We start from the raw sequence: 24560 nt of genomic DNA on the forward strand, positions 1-24560 counted from the left end.
AAATATGACATAACTTTAAAGCATTTTGTTTGGTACAACCGAAATATAAATTTGTATCATTCAGTGATTGATCTTTAGAGCTTCTTCTCCCAACTTACATGTCTCACAACTCTTACAACTTGAGCTACTGAAAAAAAATCCCAGGGAGAAAATTGAATATTCTCTCACAATTTTCTTAATAAAAATTGAGAAAAAGTTGATTTTTTGTATTTTAACATCAAAGTTGATTTTAGATACACAAGATTGGTTAAATTGAGAACATGCGTTCATGTAAGATAGCTCAAGTGGTAGGAGCTGGGGACATATGAGTTGGGTAGAGAGAGGTATATGAATCGATTCCTGACGAGTGCAATTTATTTTTGCGATGTAAATAAAATTGAGAACATGCTGAATATATATTTTTGGTCTTGTGAAAATCGAGTTATCTACTTCACCACAATTCATAAAAATATTTTCTATGATCCAATTTTAAATTATCAGTATAACTTACATTTCAAGTTAATCCAGAACACCTTTTGATTTAGATTAATGTCAAATTAATACTAAATTGTGGAAAATATCTCTAAGAAAATTGATGATCAAATATTTTTAGAACTATATTAGTGAGTGATTTGTAGATATTCTTATACGTATTTTATGGATTTTACTTTTAAAAACCTATCATAATCTGTGATGGTGACTGAATTTGGATCCTCTCCAGCGGCTGAATGGTGCAGCAAGCATAAATGTTAGAGGAACTAAATGTGATTTAACACTTACTTTTTAATTAAAATAATTTCAACCATTAGATGATTGAATCAATGGATGAAAATCTGCTGGAGGGGCCGGAGAAAGTATGGTGCAGGAGAGGATCCATATTCGATGGTGACTATAGTTGAACCCACACAATTTAAAAAAAAAAAATCTTAAAACTTGCAATTGCTACCCTTCAACAAATATACTCCACAAATTCTTCTGAAATGTCATTACTAGAATTTTAATAATAAATACATCATTCATACTACATTTTCAAATAAAGAAATGAAAAAATACACTAATAAAAAGTTCTCCACTCTTTTTCCTAATTAAAGAAAGAAACTTATCCGAATCAAAATTTCACAACCAACCTTCACCTCTCCTTCCTTTGGACCCCACACCATGCACGCATCCCCTATAAATTGACCACTCTTCCCTCCTTTGTTCATCAAAACAAAAACAGCAACTCTTGATTCACTTCATCATTAACACAATCACAAACACCAAATCAAATCAAACACTTCCCTTACTACTAGCACAAATTACCAAACAAAATCTACTCATATTCTTTCATCATTTTAGCACATCAAATCTCTATATCACTACCCTAATTTCCTCTCCTCTCCCACAATATAAACACCATTCTTCTCCTTCATTCTCACACACAAACACTTCACAATATACAACATTCATTCACATTCAACCTTTCATTTTACCTTCAACACCAAAAAATGGCTCCCAATTTGAGCAAACAATCCCCCACCATCACCAAACACATGAATGGCTTCAACCCTTCACCCTTCACCCTTGAAGAGTCAACCCTAAAAGTCAACGGCCACGTCATCCTCTCCGATGTTCCCAAAAACATCACCACCACCCCATGCACCTACTCCTCCTCCACAACCTCCACCGGCTGCTTCCTCGGCTTCCACGCCACCAAGCCCCACAGCCGCCACGTGGCACCTCTGGGGAAACTCAAAAACATCAACTTCACCAGCCTCTTCCGGTTCAAGGTCTGGTGGACCACCCTCTGGGTCGGGTCAAACGGCCGAGACCTCGAAACCGAAACCCAGTTCCTCATGCTGAAGAATTCGGACCCTGAACCGGGTTCCGATTCGGGTTCGGGTCGACCCTATGTTCTCTTCGTCCCCATCATCGAAGGTTCATTCAGAGCATCACTCCAAGGCTCCGGCGACGACACCGTCGAGGCCTGCGTGGAAAGCGGGTCGACCAAGGTCACCGGAGATTCCTACTCCGCCGTGGTGTACCTCCACGCCGGCGACGACCCATTTTCGCTGGTGAAAGAAGCGATGAAGGTGGTTCGGACCCATCTCGGAAGCTTCAACCTCTTGGAAGACAAGACCCCGCCGGGGATCGTCGACAAGTTCGGGTGGTGCACGTGGGACGCGTTCTACCTCACGGTGCACCCTCGCGGCGTTCTGGAAGGCGTGAAGGGGTTGGTGGAAGGTGGTTGTCCGCCGGGGATGGTGCTGCTCGACGACGGGTGGCAGTCCATTGGTCACGACTCCGACCCGGTGACGAAGGAAGGGATGAACCACACGGTGGCGGGGGAGCAAATGCCGTGCCGGTTGATAAAGTTTGAAGAGAATTACAAGTTCAGAGACTATGGAAAAGAGGGTGAGAAGAAGGGGTTGGGTGCGTTTGTGAAGGAGTTGAAGGAGGGGTTTGAGACGGTGGAGTATGTGTATGTTTGGCATGCGATGTGTGGGTATTGGGGTGGAGTGAGGCCTGGTGTGGAGGGGTTGCCGGAGGCGGTGGTGGAGACTCCTCTGTTGTCGCCGGGGTTAAAGGGGACCATGGAGGATTTGGCGGTGGATAAGATGGTGAGTCATGGGGTTGGAGTGGTCCTGCCTCAGTTTGTGGATTTGATGTATGAAGGACTTCACTCACACTTGGAAGCTTCTGGGGTTGATGGGGTCAAGGTTGATGTCATGCATGTAAGTTCTCTGTTCTCACTCTGTTTCTAACCACAACCTCTGTTTTTTTCATGCAAAAAGTCATAACCCTTATAATCAAGTTTTATTTTATTCTTTTTTTTGTGTTATTTTGTATTCACAGTAACATGTAGATAATGATAGCTATGTTTTTGTCAAGAAATATCAAAGGGTGCATGAGTTTTTTTTACTTTTCCTCTGAAATTTATGACAAATTATATAATTTCTTGTTTGTCATATAGTTGAAGCATTTCTTTTTGACAGATAGTTGAAGCATTTCTATTTTCAAATCTGTTAATTTTTCTATTCTGGTACATTTTTCATTGAAAGAGTATTTTGAGTGTAAAAGAAGTGTTCCATTATTTTATTATTGTGATGAGTTATGAACAATCAGTAAGCTACGTGTCACAACCAAGGGCACACATAAAGTGACCCAGTTTGTGTCATCACAGATTCACAGTTCATGTTGTAGAGCCATTGTCATCAACCATTCTTTGTTATGCAATGGGGGAGAGTTGTTTTGGTCTTTATGACTTGTTTGACCATAACTGTTGGCACTTGGCATATTTCATTTTATTTCTTTTGGTCGGCACGTTATCTGTTTATTTTTTAATTGAAGTTTCCCCCTTTGAAAAAAATACTCCAACTCCTACTTGGTATGCAGACCAGCGATTACTTGGTTAACACCAAAGTTCCCCTTTTTGCAATTTCTGTTTTGTTTTTGAGTTTTCTTTTTTAACATTTTTTTCTTTAGAAAATAGATTATTGATATCACTTTGAACTGGTAAGTGTTGTAGGAGTTTCAAATGTGTGAAGTGTTTTTAATTTCTATTAGTTATCTTTGATGATCTCCTTTTTTTTGTTGGGTTGTTTGCTTTATATGGATGCTTACTTATTGGACTGTTAAAACAGTTGCTAGAGCTGGTGGCTGAGAAATATGGTGGCAGAGTTGATTTGGCAAAGGCATATCACAAGGCTTTCGCAGCTTCAGTGAGGAAACATTTCAAAGGCAATGGTGTCATTGCCAGCATGGAGCACTGCAATGATTTCATGTTGCTAGGAACTGAAACCATATCCCTTGGTCGTGTTGGTAAGGGACAAACCAATTTTCTCACCCTAAATTAACACACAACACAAACATGTCAATTTTTTTCTTTTTGTTTTAAAAATTTCTCTGAGGGGAGCCTCGACGCAACGGTAAGGTTGTTGCCATGTGACTTTCTGGTCACATGTTTGAGCAGGGGAATTAATCTCCTGCAATAATGCAAGGTAAGACGGTTGACATGAGATTCACAAAATGAGTCCGACCCCTCCCTGGACCTCGCATATAGCGAGAGCTTTATAACACTAGGTTTGCCGTCTATTTGAAATATTCATGACTTAGATTGAACTACAGGTGATGATTTCTGGCCAACCTGTGACAACAGTGGTGACCCAAATGGCACATTTTGGCTGCAAGGGTGTCACATGGTGCACTGTGCCTACAACAGTTTGTGGATGGGGAACTTCATCCACCCAGATTGGGACATGTTCCAGTCCACACACCCTTGTGCTGCTTTTCATGCTGCCTCAAGAGCCATTTCTGGTGGACCAATCTATGTCAGTGACAAAGTTGGGAGTCACAACTTTGAACTCCTCAAGACTTTGGTCTTGCCTGATGGGTGCATCCTGAGATGTGAGCACTATGCACTCCCCACTAAGGACTGTCTCTTTGCTGATCCTCTCCATGATGGCAAAACAATGCTCAAGATATGGAACCTCAACAAGGTGAGCTTTCCCCTCCTCACATCTCATAATAATTGAATAGGTCCCAATTGTCAATCATATGATTTTGTAATATCTATGAGGTTGGTGAGCATTATTTATCCAGGAACTGTGTCATATAGGATAAGAATCCTTTTTCTTTCTTTCTTAACAATGAAGAGACTAGGAAATTGGGATATTACTAATAGTATGTTTGAATTGACTTATTATTCCTTCTTACACTCAGAAGCTACACTGTAAAATTTACCACGTTATAAGTGAGTTGAAAGTGAATTGATTTATGTTTGTATACATTTATGAAAAAGTGATTTTTGTTAGGTAGTATTGTGAAATTCTGTTGTAAAATCTCACAATTGATTATATTAGACGCACAAGTTACTCTCTCTAGCTTATACTAGAATTGATTTTGTGTCTGAAATCAAGTCTCCAAAATGACTATCTAACATCAATATTTTCATCCATAATTGATTTTAGTCTACCTACCATAATAGATTCTGGGGTTTCCTAATAGGAAACCAAACCAAACACACTCTAAGTTACTTCCAAATACATATGTGTCTATAATAGCAGAATTCTTTAAAAGCAAATTGAGTAACATTGTCAAATACTACTTGAAAAAGTGATCAGAATTTTGGGCTAGAATCTAACATTGTTGTGATTTTACTTTCTGATGCAGTACACTGGAGTTCTTGGGGTATTTAACTGCCAAGGAGGAGGTTGGTCTCGTGAGCATAGATCCAACAAAGGTGCTGCTGAGTTTTCTCATCTGGTATCAACCAAGATCAGCATCCAAGACATTGAGTGGAACAGTGGTAAGAACCCAATCTCCATTGAAAAAGTCCAACTTTTCGCCTTGTATTTCAGCAAAGCAAAGAAGCTCCTCCTCTCATCACCATCCGACCGCGAAGAAATCTCATTGGAGCCATTCGATTTCGAGCTCGTAACGGTTTCCCCTGTTGTCACTGCCTCCTTGGCTTCCAAGTCTGTGCAGTTTGCTCCTGTTGGTTTGGTGAATATGCTCAACACTGGTGGAGCAATTCAATCCTTGGATTTTGATGAGGCTCAGAATTTGGTTCAAGTTGGAGTAAGAGGCACAGGAGAGATGAGAGTGTTTTCTTCAGAGAGACCAAGTGCTTGTAGAATTGATGGGAAAGAAGCTGATTTTGAATATGAAGGTTCCATGGTCATTATTCAAGTACCTTGGCCTAGCTCTTCCAAGTTGTCATATGTTCAGTATATATTCTGAGCATGGGATTGACTCAGATATATAATTATTATTATTATTCAGTTTTTTTTTTCATTGTGAACAATGTTAAGGGTCTTTTTTTATCCCTTATTTGCTTTGCATGACTGATAACTTGCTTTCTAGTTTTACTCTTCACTGAGAGGGAAGCAACTGAGTTATTGGATTATTGTATCTATGATCAAACTTCAAAGCATGTTTCTTTCTTTTTTAAATGAATGTCATTTTTTTTCTTTTTCTCTCTTTTGGGTTGAATGGCATTTGTTTTTCAAGTGTACCTTTGTTTCTCGTTCAAACACTTTGTGCTACAAATCCTACCATGATTAGCTCCTTTGCAATTGCAACATTGAAGCAAAAAATCAGAAACTAATAGAATTTAAATTGTTACAAGGCGATCAATGAAATGGCTTATTATGTAGCTTTATAATTTGGTATCACAAATCAGGGTAGGTGAATATCTTAATAACTAATGAACTGTGTTCCTTCCTGCCTCTGCCGCACATAAAACAACCTATCATCAATAATTGCAGAAGTTTTTCGATTATTTTATTTTTCATGCAACAATCTTGATTGTTAAAACTACAAACTAATGGTTTTTTAAAAAGTAAACATGAAATATATTAAATCGAAACGGGCAAAGAAGTATTACATCAGCATCCACAAAAGATAAAACAGCAGAGGGAACCTCTTCCACCCAAACTGACTCAGCGTAGGTGGAAGCGTTCCTCGCCAAAAAATCAGCAACCGCATTGCCGGTGCGTTTAACAAAAGTAAAAACCTTTTCCAACGTCGACCTACACTACAAAGAAAATAAAAAGGTAGAAAGGGTTTAGAAGAATATGTTGTTGCTTATTCCATGCTGCTGCTACTATCTCATCAACTGATCTAACAAAAAGCTTTCAGCAGCATATACCACATTACTACTTCTCTTGTTGATTTCTCTTTGTCTTGCCAAATTCTAGTTTTTAATTTTTTGGGCTGAACTTACCAAATTCATTGACTATGAGCATATTGTTAGAAGTAATCTAAACTTGTAACAAATTAGTTTTGTTGGTGGCTATAAATAAGACACTCTTGACTGTATAATTTATTTTATGTACACTTTTTTTTTATCGGAAAGATAAATTACACTCGTCAGGAATCAATCTCTCTATCAAACTCATATATCCTCCTACTCCTATCACTTGAACTATCGACTGTATAATTGAAACGAGATGAGTTGTTAATAGAACAGAAAAATATTACTTGGGCCGCAGGCCCTTTTTTGAAAAAAAAAAAAAAAAGAGATGAGGGAGTGAAGCACAGCACACAGATGACTATGCCCTTGCACACTGCACACGTTTTCCTTTCACAGTCTCACACACACCTTCTTTGAAATTCTGAATCCCACATCGTCTTCTTCCTCTCGCACTCGTTCTCTTTCCCTCTCTAAAAGGAGCTTTTTCCTTTATCAGGTATGTTGATTCTGCTGAGATTTCTCTTTATGATTTCTGAGATTGCTCTTGTTTTAGGGTTTTTTGTTTTGTTTTTGGATGTATATGTGAAATTCAGTGCCATATTTTCAGAGTGTCAAGGGTTCAATTTCCTTATCTATCTGGATTTGTCTAATGGAGAAAACGGCTCTAGATGCTGCTTCCTAGTTCAATTTCACTTGCTTTATTATATGACTTTAAGGAAAATTTCAGCATTTTTTCTTAATTGGATATCGTCATTTACTGTGTTGCAGAGGAAGAAACTAGGCCTAGTGGTTATTCATACATGAACTTAGACAAAGTGATTAAGGACTTTTAATATCTGCAATGCAGCAGTTTATTAATTAATTTATCTTCTCCTTGTTGAATTTGTTTCACTGTCAGAGTGTTTTTCTTTTCTCCAATGCAGCACTGTAGTATATATTTCATTGTAAACCAAAAATCATGCTTCGGTTAGAAGTCATACTTGTATTTAAAATGCAAGGTCAGGCCTAATTATCCATAAATATGTTTCAGGCTCTGAGTGAGAGGGGCTATGAGCTTGTTTCTGGTGGAACTGAGAATCATCTAGTTTTGGTCAATCTGAAGAACAAGGTAACTAAACACTACTTTGACTTTTCATATAAGCATTGTCGAGTCTACTATGTTTTGCAATTGTAACATTCAGTGCTAATAATTGTGTTATAGTCACAAATCTTACATCTAATTGCCTTGTAGAACAATTTTAGATGTTGCATTATATTTCATTATTAACTTTAGATCATTAAATTTCAGAGATGAAGAGGTTTTTGGTTGGTAGAGCAACTATTGAGAATGTGAATGTTGTGCAACCGGAACCCAAAGTAGAGCCGCCGCCTAATGTTGCCAATGAGTTTAATCCAAATGAGATTGAGCGTGATCCAGGTCGTAGGAAACAAATTGATGAGTATGCTCCGAAGATTCAAGACGATGTGAGGATGACATATGTCACGAAGGGTCCAATGCGACCAACTTTGGCAAAATTTCCTCAAACTGAATTTGGAAGTGCTAAAAGATCATTTTCTAAGAAATGGTATGAGCAGTACACATGGTTAGAATACAGTGAGTTCAAGAATGCAGCTTATTGTTTCTATTGCTTTCTCTTTAAGCAACCTGGGAGGGCCGAACAGTTTGGTTATGAAGTCTTCACCAAAGACGGATTTACAGATTGGAAGCATGCATCTCAAGCCTTGAAAGATCATGTTGGTGGTCATAATAGTAGACACAACTCATGTGTAAAGCAATATGATGATTATATTAATCACAAACAAGTTGAGGGAAGTTTGCTTGCTAGAGCAACCAGGGAATTAGAAGAATCGTATAAGATCCGTTTGATTTGTTTGGTAGATTGTTCAAGATATCTCATTACACAAGGCATGGCTTTCTGTGACCATGATGAATCCTCTACTTCTCTAAACAGGGGGAATTTTAGAGAGTTGGTAGATTGGGTAAAATCTAACAATGAACAAGTGAAAGATGCTTTTGACCATGGTGTAAAAAATTGCACAATGACTTCCGGTGACATTCAAAAGGAGCTTGTAATGTGTTGTGCACATGAAGTTACTAAGGTGATTATGAAAGAGATTAGTGATAAACAATTCTCCGTGCTTATTGATGAGTCACGTGATATATCTGTCAATGAGCAAATGGCGGTGATGGTGAGGTTAGTAGTTGTACTTTTCATTACCTATTATTCTTCATGCCACCAACTAACCTTGTTGTATTTTTCTTACTAGGTTTTTGAGCGACAAAGGGAAGGTTGTGGAACGATTTATTGCTCTACATCATGTCAAAGATACTACATCCGAGGCACTAAAGGATGCTCTTTATGGTATTCTTGATCATTACAAGTTATCTATTTCAAAGATACGAGGGCAAGGATATGATGGGGCTTCAAATATGAGAGGTGAATTTAATGGTTTGCAAAGAAAGATTCTAGATGAAAACCCTTATGCTTTCTATGTTCATTGTTATACTCATTGTTTGCAATTGGTGGTTGTGTCCGTTGCTAGTAATTGCTCATCTATTCATGATTTCTTTGAGTATATCTCCTTGATTGTGACCACAACAAGTGCATCTTGCAAGAGACGAGATGCATCGACGGAGGAACAACACCAAGATATTTTGAATAGCCTTGAGAGTGGTGAGATATCTACAGGAAGGGGCTTGCACCAATAATCTAGTCTCGCTAGACCCGATGATACTAGATGGGGTTCACATCATACTACCTTGCTTCGTTTGGATAACATGTGGTCCTCCGTGTTAAAGGTGCTTAGTATGGTTGATGAAGATGGACGTGTACCATCTCGAGCAGCAGATTTGATAGAAACAATGGAGAGCTTTAAATTTGCTTTTATTTTGAAGCTTATGTTAAAGTTGTTTGGTATCACAAACGAGCTTTCAAAAGTCTTGCAAAGAAATGATCTTAATATTGTGCTTGCCATGGATTTAGTTGATGATGTCAAAGCTCGTTTGACCACATTGAGAGAGAGTGGTTGGGATAATTTATTTGGTGATGTCCAAGAATTTTGTGTTGATAAAGGTATTCCGGTGCCAAATATGGATGAAGAAATACCTGTTTTGGGTCGTTCAAGGAAAGAAGGGAGGACTATCACTAATCTTCACCATTACCGTGCTGAGATTTTTTATGTTGCTATTGACAAAATATGTGTGGAGATGGATCACCGCTTTAGTGAAAGAAGTAATCTTGTGCTTAATTGTTTCTCATGTCTTGACCCCAAGAACTCTTTCTCCAGGTTTGATGTTGATAAGCTTGTTCATCTTGCTGATATTTATCAAGCTGACTTTTCTGATGATGACCGTGGAACAATAAGGGAGCAACTTGCCACTTATGTACTTCATGTGAGAAGGCATGTTTCCTTTTCTACTTGTGATGATGTTGAAACTGAGAAACATTTAGTATTTCCATTGGTCTACAAACTTATTGAGTTGGCTTTGATATTACCGGTGTTGACAGCGTCTGTTGAAAGAGCTTTTTCAGCTATGAAGATTATCAAGCCTAATTTGCGCAACAAGATCAATAATGAGTGGTTCAATGATTTGATGATATGTTACACCGAGCGGGAGATATTCAAGTCAGTTAATGATGTTGATATTATTCGAACATTCTCGCAAAGGGCATTTGGCTTGTGATTTTATTAATCAGCACACTATTGATATGTTTAAATTATGGTAACATATTTGTGTTGTGTTTATGCATTTTAGAAAGTTTCATGAACAACTGGGTTGGGTTCCTCCTACGTATTGGGTTATGATTTTTTTTGTTGGTAGTCTAACTTGTAGTGAAAACTTCCAAAAACACTAACAACTTCAAGGTCTTAGAAAACTTAGTAGATGTGCTGTGAGGTTGTGAGGGGGAGAATGAGAAAGAGGAATGATGTGTTTTTTGGAATTTTTTGATAGAAAGGGGGTGAGAATTACTTTAACAGGTTTATAAAAAAAAAATTATCTGGAAACATATTTATCCATCCCGGCTCATTTTTCGTGAAACCCCGCTTTTATTTGTCTAGATGTTATCCAAGCCGGTTCAAGTTTGAGGTGCTGGAAGTGACAATATCAAACCCATTAAACCAAGCTTGTAGCCGAATATTGTATCCATTCTTATTCTTATGTGAAAGTATTTTCCATAAATAATAATTGACCACTATGATCATTGATCAATAACAAGTGGAAAAAAAATCAAGTATATAGTATATAGGACCGTACCTTCCTCAATTAAAATAAAATACTTTGACCATATATAGTACTCACTCATGTGAGAGAAAAGTCAATACTTACAGAACGAAAACGAAATTGTGCTTGCCCATTATATACGTGATGTTTATAACAAAAACAAGTGTGTCGATTGCCTTGTGGCTCTGGAACAATTCAAAATTGTGAAAGTGCTTTAAGTATACCATGTATACCCCCTATGTGCATTATGCTATTACATTTTATCCTTTTACATGTCGCATAAATAATCTGAACTCCTATACAGTCAAAGTAAGAAATGTTCCTCAGGTGGTAGTTCTTATTTGGATTAGCAGATTGTCATCGTTTAGTTTCTCAATTTTATTCTGTTTCTATTTCTTTTGTACGCCGTAGTGGCAATGCGGTTGCGGATTATTTAGCTCGTCACGCTTCCTCTTTTCCGAGGGTTGTCTGGTTAGAGGAAGTACCTAACGAGGTTTTACCGCTTGTGGACTCTGATGTATTGGCTTTTATGCCCAGTTCTACTTAATCTATGTATGAGTTGAATTTCAAAAAAAGTAAGAAATGTTTTATTTAAAAGCCTCATTTTAACCCTTTTAAAAAAGTTATCTAAATCACCCATGAGAGTAACTTAACATCATTCAAAATACATCAATCATATTTAAGATAAGTGGATAAGAAATTTTATTATTTATTTATTTTTTTTTTTACAAATAATCATCCTGGTACATTAGGGTGTGGTTAAGTTACTCTCATGGTGATTTAGACAACTTCTTTTGAAAATCAATAACATTCACTATTCCATTTACTCTTCTTGTCTTCCATATATGGGATGCCAACAAAAAAAAAATCTTCCCATTCCCTTTGTACCGATTGCTTGGACCTCTGAATATATATATTTTTATTTTTATTTTGATGGCAAAAAGTAACTATGGAAATAAAATGTACATATTTCTTTTTTAATTAATTTTTGCATAGACATTTACCATTAAAAAAATTATGGAAGAGTTTTATCAAATCACGAATCACGGAGATTTTGATGATTGAAATGAAGTGCATATTTTTGTAGGCGTTTTCTTTACGTCAAATAGATGTCATGTTTACTTTTAGGGAATATGATATTTTGTATTGTATAAACTAAATCTTATATAATTAATAATAGTAGAAGTAAGTAATATGATTTCAGAGTTTCGGGAGATTAGTCTCATCATGGCTGCTGGTTGTGAGAATACCTTGGGAAACAAAAAAGATATTGTGTTTAGTTTTTTTTATAAGCGAAAATTGTGGGTTGGGCGGGGCCTGGTCCTATAGGACCCGCCCAGACCTAGTGCTTGAAGCAATTAAAAGAAGGTTGGACATCTCTAAGGGTTAGCTCATGTGGTAAGAGTTAGGGAACATAAGAGTTTGGGGGAATGAAGGGTGAAGAGTCTAGGGTTCAAACCCTAAAGATTGATTAATTTACCAACATTACTAATAACTAACATTTGCCTATAAAAAAAAGACTGAACGAGGCGTAGCATGGTCAGCAAATGACGACTTAACGCTTGACATATAGCTAGGGCGGTCTAACCTTTTCATGAGAAATATGTATTAGCTTCTTTATTTTGAGTGTATTACTAATTTATGCCACAAAAATGACATTGATGTGATATTTGTCTTGTTGGAAAGATAGGAAAATATTCTATAACTTTTATGAACAATTCAAGAGCTAAATTAGATGTCTATTAATTTTTTTTAAAATAAGATAAAACCAAGATATTTCTACAACATGTTCATGGAAGTATATTCAAGGACACATATATAGAGTTGTGGGTGTTCACTTTGCATGAAGTCGGTGCAATTTGAAATATGTTGTTGTCATTTACATCTGTGATTAGACATACCGAGACATATTACAATTTTGGATAGTTAAAAAAATACGTCAAAGATGACATAAAACATTGAAAATTCAAATGAAAGTAAATCATTTGTCAACTCTTTTTAGTCCCACATTGTTAACGCTTCTCCACATTTCCCTCTTATTTTCAGGGGCGGTCCCGACATTTTGGAGGCCCTGGACAAATAATAAAAATAGACCCCTAGTAAAGAGAAATATCTCTTGGAGATACAACTGCGAGATACCGTTATATATTTAACGTTCGAAATTTCAACAAAACCTGCCCAGGGGTCACGTGTTCGAATCCAAGCAACGCAACCTTTTGCTTTAATTTTTAAATTCTTTCAAAAATTAACATAAACAGTTACTAACCTCTGACCAGCTAAAGTCATTAATAACATCTTGAACATTAATTATTATAACTAAATTATTTTTTGGGGAAAGTTTAATGTGAATTTTTTTTGGAGGCCCCTTATTTTTGGAGGCCCTGGGCTGTGGGCCTGCTTGCACAGGCCCAGGGCCGGCCCTGCTTATTCTCATATATAAAGAGAGCTTATTCTCAGGTTTGAAGGATAAAAAAGGTAAGTTTGTTTTATCTCAATTCGTTTTATTATTTGTACATTTTATTTATTATTTGTAAATACCATGTAAATATTTTCTTAGTTTAATATTATTGTAGTATTTTTTTTATAGGCAAATGTTAGTTGTTAATTGTTAGTAAATTAGTTCTTTCATCAGAGTTTGAACCTGGACCCTTCACTCTTTAATACCCTTAATTTTTCTTTAATATCATTGTAGATATTTGTTTAATGTTCCGTGAAAATTTATTTGTCAATTTGTTTAGTCTTGATTATTAAAAAAATTCTAAATAATATGTTTTTATTTATCATAAAAATCCTATCACTAAAATATCAGGGATGAAATCTCTCTTTTAGCCTTGAGCCATTTAGTAGGGGTACGTAGGAGCAGAAACACCTATTAGACAACCAATTAAGAAACTTTAAAAATATCTTTTAATCCGTTAGAACTACATTAGCACTGAGTTCTTCAATAAAAGAACATGTTCACATTCTTCTAGAAGTAGAAGAGCATGTTTAAGTCAATTTTAAATTATTATTGAAAATGTAATCTGTTTTTAAATATTTCAAAAGTTATTAATCACCAAAATATGTTTAAACTCCAGAAATCATTGAAGTGCAAACCCTTAATAATTTTCACACATGCATATTGTTGGATTACATTTTAAGAGTACAATACATCTTAGTATTCTTTTTTTTTTTGAACTTAATATATCTTAGTATTCACTATTCACTCTTAATATACTCTAAAAAAAATCAGCACCCATGCCTTTCTTCATTTTATACACCGGCGTGGCCTCCTTCAAGACACTCCACGTGGCACCTTAGTTTTATTAATTAATGGATTAACTAAGTTGTTGTCCTACTATAATAGGTTCTGTTTAAAAATGGTTCCTCATATATTGAAGTAAAATTTGGATTTAATCTCTAATGTTTATGTAATTACTCAATTTTAGTCCTTGTTAAAGGTGGTGGTCCGGTGACCTTGTTATGTGGACTCACCGGTCCTACATGGCTATGCCACAACGTCAAAGGTGGATCTCAACGCGATTGACGAATGAGATAAACCTTTTGTTAAGAAAGGATGATGGTCCTTCAAAATTTATGGAAATCTCATTTATGGTGGAGAAATATCGTGCTTACAAAGAGTACTACACAAGAAAACACAAAAGTTGTATATAAATGCAAACACAAAAGCTATTCAGAAAAGCAAACATAAAACAAACTAAACTAGATCGACATTAATCTTAAATTCTTGGATCTTCACCAGTGACATTTTGCTCAGGACCGTCGGCTCTCAAGAGGATACGGTTCACCAAAACATGAGGAACCATATCTCCCTTGGAAGACGAAGTTTTGAGACAAAATATCCTTAATGAAGAAGCAGTGATTTAGGACTAATGTCAATTTAGTTTAGTATGTTTGGTATTTGCTATTTTGGATAACTTATGTGTTTGCTTTAGGTACAATCTTTTTGTTTTCGCGTGTAGTGTCCTTTGTAACCACGCTATTTCTCTGCCACAAGTGAGGCCTCTAATAAGTTTTGGAGGTACTATCCTCATTTCTTTAAAAGACGACCATCTTAATTGTTGCTTGAAGTTTTGCTGAAAATTTTATTGTATTTGTTTTTCTAATTCTTCACTAAAGTTTTTTTTATAGGCAAATGTTAGTGAATTAGTCATCCTTAGGGTTCGAATCCTGAACCCTTCACTCTTCATCTCACTCAACACTTATGTCTCTAACTCTTACCACTTGAGTTATCCATTGAGGGCAATTCTTCACTAAAGTTACTATCAATTATAATGAGTTTTCAATCTCTATAAAATTAATACTCCCCCTCCTTTGTTATAAGTCTTTTTTTCTAAGTTTTTTTTTTCTCAAAATATAAGTCATTTTATAATATCTATTGAACATTAATTTTTTTTTCCTTCATGTTTACCGTTATAACATTAAAAGACTTTTTCTACTTTCCAATTTTTTTCTTTATTTTCAAGGGAACTATCATTTATATCTACTTGAAAACTTTCAAAATATCATTTTTTATTGGTGGGTGGAGGTTTTAAAGATAGTGAAAAATTAATATGGAGAGGGAATAAAGAGGGGAAATAATTTAATTGATAACTTTTAAATGAGAGTAATTTAGAAAAAATTATATACATTTATTGCTACTAACGAACTTGTAACTACTTTTTAAGCCTATAGAGTTTGGTAAAATAGACTTATACTAGAAGACGGATAAAGTATTGTGTAATTTTGGTAATGAAGCAAGTTGTACGAGCTTTCAGAGAGAAAGTACTCATTTTTTAGAAGTATCACAACTGAAATATTTGGCGCACATCATATCTAATAAAGGGATAATTTAGAAATATCACAACTGAAATATTTGGGGCACATCATACCTAATAAAGGGATAATTAATGGCTGACCCTTCTAAGGTGGAAGTCATAACGCCATGTTTGTTCCTAAGTACATTAAGGGCTTAAGAGGATTCTTGGGTTTGATAGGATATTATAGAAGGTTTGTGATGATTCATGACATCATAGCCAAACCTCTAACCCTACTTTTGAAGAACAATTTTATATATCTGTTGCAACTTGCAACTCAAGAGGCCATCTTATCATTGTGTTTGGTTGGAGGGAGGAGAAAGGAAGAGAAAAGAAAATACGGAAATCAAGACATATATTTGGACTAAAGTTAAAACCAAATTCATTCCTCGATTTTCGTGTTTTCTTTACTTTTCATTTCCCTTCCCTCCAATCAAATATCTTTTTCTTTTTACCCGATAAATTAGATTTTTTTTACAAGATGAACACAAATTGATTAAATTTTATGTTTGACATAAACATTCAAGATGAGGGTGTTCATATAAAATTATTTTCACTGTCAGGTTTATTTTATTGAGTTTAATTTCTATGCACTGATGGTGTAAATTTTTTTACACCATCAACCAATCAGATTTCAAAGATGTGAGAAAATATCTCTTTTTATTTAATTTCACTAAATGATGTGGCACATCCTTAAAATCTGATTGGTTGACGGTGTAAAAAAAACTTTACACCGTCAGTGCATCATCGTTTTTCTCTATTTAATTACTTATCTCTTTAACTTTTAAACTATGAAATAAAAAATTATTTATTAGCATAAATCACCCTTAAATAAATGTATACTGTGAGTATAAACAAATTTAACACAGTTATCCAATTGAATTATGTCATATCTTAAAATATATCTTTATTTAATTAAAATTCAAAATGAAAGTTATTGTTTTTTCTAAGTGACATGTTATGTTATGATTGGTTATAGTGTATATCTATCAATTAATTTTTTTTTTCAAAAAAATGATAAAAAAAGTTGATAAATAAATTGAATTTGGACTAGAAGGTGGAGGATTGAGAGAGAAGAAAAGGTAACAGAACAACAACAGAGTGTGTTGTTGTCTTGTTGAAGAGGGTTTTGCTTTCTTATACACAAACCAAACCACGCGTCATCGGTTTTCGTAATCGATGAATACGACGCCGTTCATGGACAAGCAGATAATGGATCTCACTCATGGATCTTCTTCTCCTCAGCAGCAATCACACACCAACGACTTCATCGACCTCATGAAGCATCCACAAGAACACGAAGAACAAGAAGAAGAAGAAGAACCACAATTCCAACATCATCACCATCATCATCAGAATCTGAATCATCATCGAGTTGTTGAAGATGAAGGCCGTGGTGGCGGCAATGGAATCAACACTGATGACATCGTTCCCAGCTACGATTTCAAACCGATTCGCCCACTCGCTGCTTCTAATTACGATTCTGCCCCTAATCTCAGTGCCGCATTTTCCAGGCCTTGGAATTCTGATTCCAACCAACCCATCACTAAAGTAAAACTTTTTTACTTCTGATTTGTTTCAAGTTATAATCTTTTCCTATTTTGATGATCTGGGTGTTCCCTAGATTTTGATTACTGTCGTTGCAAATTGGAATAATTGACTGTGTTTTTTTTATCATGTTATGTTTGTTTTTTAGATTAGTTAGTTATGATTGATGAATTAATTAGGTTAAGCTTTGTTTGGTGATTAACTGTGAGGTTGTCTTCCTGTGAGTGGTGTTTGCTAATTATTGTCTCAGTTGAAGGCAATGGTCGGTGGAGGAGAGTGCTTTGAAAGTATTCAATAAACCAAAAGGAAAGCATTTATGATATTGAAAATAAGTTAGTACTACTTCCTTTATTAGGAATCGTTTTGGTAGGGAGTGCTTTATAGGACATTGGTTTGATAAATTGGTAACTTTACTTATTTATTTTTCATTTGGTACTTTAAGAAAAAAAATCCTTAGCGAATGTCTTAAGGTACTCATTAGCATCTGCCTTTTAGTAATTGGAACTAATGAGATATTGGGACAGCCATATTAGTCAGTGTTGTCAAATCACGATCGCGGACCATCGCGGTGAGCCAAAAATCCGCTATTTAGCGGCGAATAGCGGGAAGCCGGGAATAGCGCGCTATAGCGGGCAATAGCGGCGTCGCGATTAGCCAAAAATCAGCTATGCTATAGCGACATAGCTCCGCTATAGCCGCTATTTGATAACACTGATAGTAGTCTAAATCAGGATTACGTCCTAAATAGGGGAGGGGGTTGTAAATCACTAAATCGTAACTAAATTGTAAGATTTTGCTATTTATATATATTTACGCATATAGATTCTTATATGCATGTAAAATAGCATAAATAACCTAAATTCTTAGGAATGTCATACACAAGTCATAAAACATAACTCATAATTCATAGGAATGTCAAACATAAGTCATAAGGTACTAAATCCAAACACCATAAAGTTAGAAAGCATAAAACTTAGAAACGTCCAACTTAAGTTAGGAAATTCTCCACACTAAAGCAGAGAATATGGCAAACAGAGAACATGGGAGGAAGAAGAGTCGTCGCAGCCAGCGGTCACCGTCATCGCTGGCTGCGGCGCCCGCCCTTGTCGAAGTCACCTCTACATCGATAGGAGGTGGGATGTGAGTGTCTCCTAATGTTGTATGAGAAGCTGTCTCATACTCGTAAAAATTAGAGTTTTTTCTCACCTGGTTTATGCAAACAGGTCAAACTCGTTAAACTTCGGATCTGCCTACATCGCAAAATCTCCCTTAATCCTGATTTTGATCCGATTTACCGATTTTGGTGAGATTTAGCAAGTGATTTAAATCACCCAGGGGTTGCAGATCGCTAAATCGTAGGATTTAAATCAGGATTTTGACTACCATTACAGCTGTAATCCCATAATATTGGAATATTTGTATATACGAGATATGTTGTAATCCCATAATATTGATATCCGATATTATGAGATTACAGATGTACCCATATCTCATTATAAACATTTATTGAAGTGCATTAGTACTTCTTAACTAGTGCAATCAAGACATCGTAAGCAAAACCCTTTCTAAAGTTATGCATATTCAAGCAAGTTCAGACCAGCAAGAGCTTAAGGATAATGTAAGAAGAGTATGTGAGAAAAGTTAGGCTACGCCCAGTTTTAGTCCAACATATTTTAATTTTCGGTCTTCAGCTTGAGTGTTTGACCATATAGCTGTTGGTGGAGTGGGTTTCGAGTGGCGGGATGAAACTTCACTTCCCAGAAATGTCTTTATCTTGTGTGTGTAAATTACTGATGCTATTTAGACACTTCACTTCCTGACTGGGTTCCATATGCTGTTGTGAAAATAAAAGAGTTTGCCAGTACTATCTTATTTATTCACCATTTACTTGAATTTGAATCATGCTCTCAACTTTAAAGTTTGAATTGACATATCATTATGTTTTTGCATCAATGTTTGTGCATTTGGATAATCCAGTGATCATATGTAGTGTTGTGGAGGAGGCATTAATAATATATTGCACTGTCTTGGAATTGTTTTGTTTCCTTCATGAATGTTTACTATTCATCTGTATTATATGCAGAGTTACAGTTCTCTGGATTCTATTGAACCTTTGAAGGTCAATGTAGAAAAGGACCGAAATGCTTTTGATCCTCAAATTTTGTCTGAGATAGATCAGACCGTGAAGAAACATACGGAAAATTTGCTTCATGTTCTGGAAGGTGTTAGTGCACGGTTAACACAACTAGAAACCAGAACACGCCATCTTGAGAATTCTATGGATGATTTGAAGGTATCTGTTGGAAATAATCATGGTAGCACTGATGGAAAATTTAGGCAGCTGGAGAATATTCTTCGAGAGGTATTTTATCGATCATACCCCCCTTCCTTCTAACTTCTGCAGTTAGCAACATTTGGTATATCAAATGAATTGTACAGAGAGAGAGAGAGAGAGAGAGAGAGAGAGAGAGAGAGAGAGAGAGACAAGTTTTTTAATAGTATATTATTGTGGTCATAAAGTTGATTGGTTAGTTGTGTATAATTCATCAATGGACTTCTAGTTCTGTGGGCTTTTAGTCTATCCCAGTTATATTTTTCTTTTCTTTAAAAAAATTAAGTAGCTGGCAATTTTAAATGCTTGAAGGCTAAAAAGTGAGCTTCTCCACATAGGGGAGGATGCCAGAATGGTGTAGCCGTGTAGGTATAACCGTATAAGCTTGTAGAATATAAGATCTCACTACCTTGATTCAAATTTGATATTGAATTGGAAGCTGACTGTCACATTATATGTAGAGTCAAGAACAACTACCTGAAAAGGTTTAACTATTAAGTGAAGCACATGCAAGGCCCATTATATCTTCAACGCACCCCTTCATATAAGAGCCCTTTGGGCTTGAAGTTGGAACAATGCATAGACCACTTGTGCAATGCTGAAATTTAACTTTAGTTTATAAGAATGGGGACAACATGGATTGAGCTGTAGACTAATTAAATTGAGCTGTAGACTAATTAAATGACTTGATATGTCCAAAGCCAACTATGACCAAAGCTTATATAGATCTCTAACATATACCTAACTAGGTCTCAACTTGTTTCTAGGTCTTAATATTTTTCAGATTATTAAGTTGTTTCCTTAGTTGACTTTCATTGGGGTGTTTTAGTAGTTTACTATTTAGGTTTTAAAATGGGGTTTAAACTCTAAAATTTGTGTGGCTTTAACTGAAATATTACTGCACCACGGAACTATAGGGGTTATCAAGAATGTATGCATAATTTTATAGTTGGAGAATCTTTCCTCTCAACTGTGATGCTGTTCTTTACTATTGTCGTTTTCCCACACAAAATAGGCGTACTGATGATGATATTATGAATTGAGGTATTTGTTTCTGCTGTAAATTTATAATGTAAAGTTTCTAAAGTAAACCTTTGTTTTTGCACTTCGTATAAAATTGAGTTATACTGAAAATTTTGCCAATTTGGATGGTTTTCCAACTCTTATATTGTTTGTTGTACAAGATTATTCTTAATCTTAAGCCTCTTTACCTAAGCTTTTGGGAAAGGTGATTGGCATCCATCATTGAAGTTTGAACTTGATATTATTTAAAATTTTCTCTAATTGAGAAACTAATTATGAGAAGTGTTAAACTAAATTTGTCAATTCACTGTTACATACTTACATTCGCTTTAGAAGACATAGATGATACGACATTTGAGTCATGGCCCTTTAAGAAAAAGCAGTTAGGGTTGAATTATTTAATCATCATGAAAGGAACACATACCCTTATGTTGTAAGGTTAGGACTTAGGACTGAAGACAACCATGTAGTTATTCTAACTGAGATCAAGGAAAACAAAATATTTGACTAATGTTCCACGCGGAAAGTTATGTAAAGCATATCTACTTGAAGCAATAGAGTAATTTTAATAAATTGCTGTATGCGGGTACTACAATTGGGGTTCTATTCTGACTTTTACTTTATCTCTAAACTATTTTATGTTAATATATTTTATTCGCATACTGATCCTCTTTTTATTATTTTGTTTGAAAAAATATATATGTAGGTGCAATCAGGGGTGCAGACTATCAAGGACAAGCAAGATATAGTGCAGGCTCAGCTGCAATTGGCAAAGCTACAAGTATCCAAGACAGATCAACAATCTGAAACTCAAACTAGTGCAGGTACAGATCCTGTCCAGCAAGCTGCATCTGCTCCCCTGCAATCTCAACAACAGTTTCCTTCCCCTGTTAATCTCCCACAGTCTATTCCTGTGGTTCCTCCCCCTAATGCACCTCCTCAACTGCCCCCCCAACAGGGTTTGCCACCTTCATTTCCACCTCCAAATCAATTCTCTCAGACCCAAATCCCAGCTGTTCCTCAGAGAGATCCATACTTCCCACCACCTGTTCAATCTCAGGAAACCCCAAATCAGCAATACCAACAGCCTTTAGCACCGCAGCCACATCCTCAACCTGGGGCACCTCCGCATCAGCAATATCAGCAGACCCCTCATCCCCAGTATTCTCAGCCAGCACCTCCCCAGCATCAGCCACCAATTCCTTCCATAAACCCGCCTCAACTACAATCTTCACTGGGTCACCATGTAGAGGAACCACCTTATGTTCCTTCTCAGACTTACCCTCCCAATCTCCGCCAGCCACCATCTCAGCCACCTAGTGGACCTCCTGCTCCTCCTTCCCAGCAGTTCTATGGGACAGCACCCCATGCATATGAACCACCACCAAGTAGGTCTGGCTCAGGTTACTCTTCTGGATATGGTTCATCATCCGGGCCGGCTGAGCAATATCGTTATGGTGGACCACCTCAGTATGGTGGTAAACCACCGCAACTACCCACTGCTTCATTGGCTGTAAGTGGTGGAAGTGGTTATCCACAACTCCCAACTGCTCGGGTACTCCCACAAGCTATACCTACAGCTTCTGCAGTAAGTGGTGGTGGTTCAGGTTCTGCTGGAACTGGAAGCAAAGTTTCTATTGATGATGTAGTCGACAAAGTTGCTACTATGGGATTCCCTAGAGATCATGTGAGGGCAACAGTTAGGAAGCTAACAGAGAATGGTCAATCAGTTGATCTAAATGCAGTGCTGGATAAGCTTATGAATGAAGGTGATATGCAGCCAACAAGAGGTTGGTTTGGTCGGTAGCATGGCACAATTAATTGAACTTTGTATAGAAGAATCCCTTTGTTTCGTGATGATGGTTTATGAGGCAGAGGGACTCTGTGGTTGGATTGTGCCAAATTGGATATTTTGACTTCTTTTTTCTTTTATTCTCGTTTTTTTGGAAAGTTGAAACTGGTATGCTTTCTTATGGTTCAGATTTATGACTATCTTGATCTTGTTCTGTATATTCAAAATAAATAGAGTTGGATTTGGAAAATTACATTGGCTCAATTCTGCCACTTAACTAAATGTAATAAGATTTGTTGGTTATATCCCACGTTATCATCTTTGATTTTGGTTGAGAAATCTGTCAATGGTTCTGGTAGTTTTTCTACTTGTTCTTGTATAGAATGAAGAAATGGTAGTTAATGAGTACTCTGCTAGACTGCTATAATCTTCAAGCCGCCCCTCTTGTTCACAACATGAGTCGTTTCTCAACCTTATCCTATGAGCACCCAATTTTATCCATCTCATTTTTATTACTTTTAATTTTAATTCGAATTTTATAGTGTGTTTCATATAATTAAAAAACGCCAAAAAATAATTAGTTAGTTAAGATAAAAATAAATATCAAAAAATAAAAAAGGTAATAACAAGGTGGATTGGTGTGGCACCCTATCCCTAATTGGTTAGGCGTCGGACGTCGCAACCCGCACAAAAGGAAGGGAGACCCGACGAGCTGGTATAAGACACACTTCGTCTTCATGCTTAAGACTTGAGATCTTGCGGGCATGTGAACTTGTTAGTGCGCCACTCCCTAAGGCATCCCAACCATGGATGTGTTGCCGCTTCCAGAGTCACTAAAACCTCCATAGTCTAGTTCCTTTTCTCCTTTCTCATGCTCTCTATTCTCTCTACCGCTCCCTATTTTCTTGATGCGTCCTTTTCTCTCAGTGTGAGTGTTATGCGTTTGAATTTCTTTTCTTTACTAACATAAGGTTAGGTTTGGAAATTTTGAATAATATAAATAAAATGGAAACCCACTAATACAATTGGGCATGTGAACTGGCTAGTGCGCCAAGCCGTAAGGCTGACATCCCAACCCCTTACTCCTTGAGGTCCTTAGACTACGAGATGAGACCCCTCCTTTTAGGTTCAGGGCCAAACACCTAGGTTTGGGCTGGACCTTGCGTGAGGCTTGTTAGGCCTGTAAACATGCTAGTTGGTCATACAAATTAAAAGGCCCAACGAGACCTTAAAATTTGGCCTACGATAAGCCACATGCTAGGTTTGAACCGCAAAATTAGAATGCAAGCCAAGCTTGGGCCACGTAAAGCCTGGCCAGGTCTACTCACACTCCTAACCGCAACTAGTGACCATTGTTGCCCCCCCACTGAAACCATCACTCCACGCCAACCTCTTTTGATCTCTTCCACCAGCAACCAACAATCCAGCAAACCCAAACAAAATGCTTACTACTAGATCCGAGATCGAAGCACCACCATCAAGCCGCACCGAGTTCTATTTTCTCCCTTCAGCATTCGCCATTCCAATCAGCCATCACACACGAGCAGCAACCCACCTCCTCTTTCGCAATCGCATCGCTGCTTCCATCCCCAACCATGGTTGCGCAACCGCTTCTAGAGTCAATGAAACCTCCACAGTCGAGTTCCTTTGGTCCTTTCTCACACTCTTTATTATCTCTACCTCTCCTTATTTTCTTGATGCGTCCTTTTCTCTTAGTGTGAGTATTATGTCTTTTTTCTCTTTTCTAACATAGGGTTAGGTTTGTATTGTATGTAGTGGAAATTTTGAATAATATAAATAAAATGAAAAACCACTAATACAATGATATTGGACAAGTAGTGTGGGTCTTCCTTGGGTGAGTCTCGTGTAACCTAACTTTTTCCTTAGATAGGTTTCATCAACTTTTGAATTAATTTTATGTGATTTGGATCAACTTAAAAACAAAATTAAAAAAGAATCACATGCTATATATTGAAAAAAATAGAAGGATTAAGAAAAAGAAAATCCACGTGAACCTAATTAAACACGTGTCAATGTCAAACGGGTTCACCGAGACCACATGGCAAAGTCGTTGGAGCTCAAACTCCTGGGAGGACCAGAACTAGCTATTTCCTAAACATTAGCTGTTTAGAAACTTTACACAAACGGGGGACTATATTCATATCGACCATATTTTACAGGGACCAAAA

General features: G+C 36.6%; 2 protein-coding genes and 1 pseudogene across 2 annotated transcripts; all 3 read left to right on the forward strand.

Annotated features, from left to right (window-relative positions):
- Positions 1-1162: 1162 nt before the first annotated feature.
- On the forward strand, positions 1163-5938 carry LOC130739191 (probable galactinol--sucrose galactosyltransferase 5). Its single transcript, XM_057591429.1, has 4 exons — positions 1163-2693; positions 3603-3780; positions 4087-4457; positions 5131-5938. The coding sequence occupies exons 1-4, from the start codon at positions 1467-1469 to the stop codon at positions 5698-5700; spliced, it is 2346 nt and encodes a 781-aa protein (XP_057447412.1). The 5' UTR covers positions 1163-1466; the 3' UTR covers positions 5701-5938.
- Positions 5939-7001: 1063 nt separating this feature from the next.
- Positions 7002-10406, forward strand: LOC130739192 (uncharacterized; annotated as a pseudogene).
- A 6325-nt stretch (positions 10407-16731) lies between these two features.
- On the forward strand, positions 16732-22681 carry LOC130739193 (uncharacterized). Its single transcript, XM_057591430.1, has 3 exons — positions 16732-17227; positions 19308-19586; positions 21286-22681. Exons 1-3 carry the CDS (start codon positions 16856-16858, stop codon positions 22384-22386), a joined length of 1752 nt encoding a protein of 583 aa, XP_057447413.1. The 5' UTR covers positions 16732-16855; the 3' UTR covers positions 22387-22681.
- Positions 22682-24560: the final 1879 nt, after the last annotated feature.

This window comes from Lotus japonicus, chromosome 2 (assembly GCF_012489685.1).
Source record: "Lotus japonicus ecotype B-129 chromosome 2, LjGifu_v1.2".
NCBI classification, from domain to species: domain Eukaryota; kingdom Viridiplantae; phylum Streptophyta; class Magnoliopsida; order Fabales; family Fabaceae; genus Lotus; species Lotus japonicus.

Excerpts from the sequence above, each read along its gene's own strand:
- LOC130739191 (XM_057591429.1), top strand. The coding sequence starts at position 1,467 with ATGGCTCCCAATTTGAGCAAACAATCCCCCACCATCACCAAACACATG. Across the intron at positions 3,781-4,086 it reads CATATCCCTTGGTCGTGTTG|GTGATGATTTCTGGCCAACC; the intron begins GTAAGGGACAAA and ends ATTGAACTACAG. Across the intron at positions 4,458-5,130 it reads AGATATGGAACCTCAACAAG|TACACTGGAGTTCTTGGGGT; the intron begins GTGAGCTTTCCC and ends TTTCTGATGCAG.
- LOC130739193 (XM_057591430.1), top strand. The coding sequence starts at position 16,856 with ATGAATACGACGCCGTTCATGGACAAGCAGATAATGGATCTCACTCAT. Across the intron at positions 17,228-19,307 it reads CCAACCAACCCATCACTAAA|AGTTACAGTTCTCTGGATTC; the intron begins GTAAAACTTTTT and ends TATTATATGCAG. Across the intron at positions 19,587-21,285 it reads TGGAGAATATTCTTCGAGAG|GTGCAATCAGGGGTGCAGAC; the intron begins GTATTTTATCGA and ends ATATATATGTAG.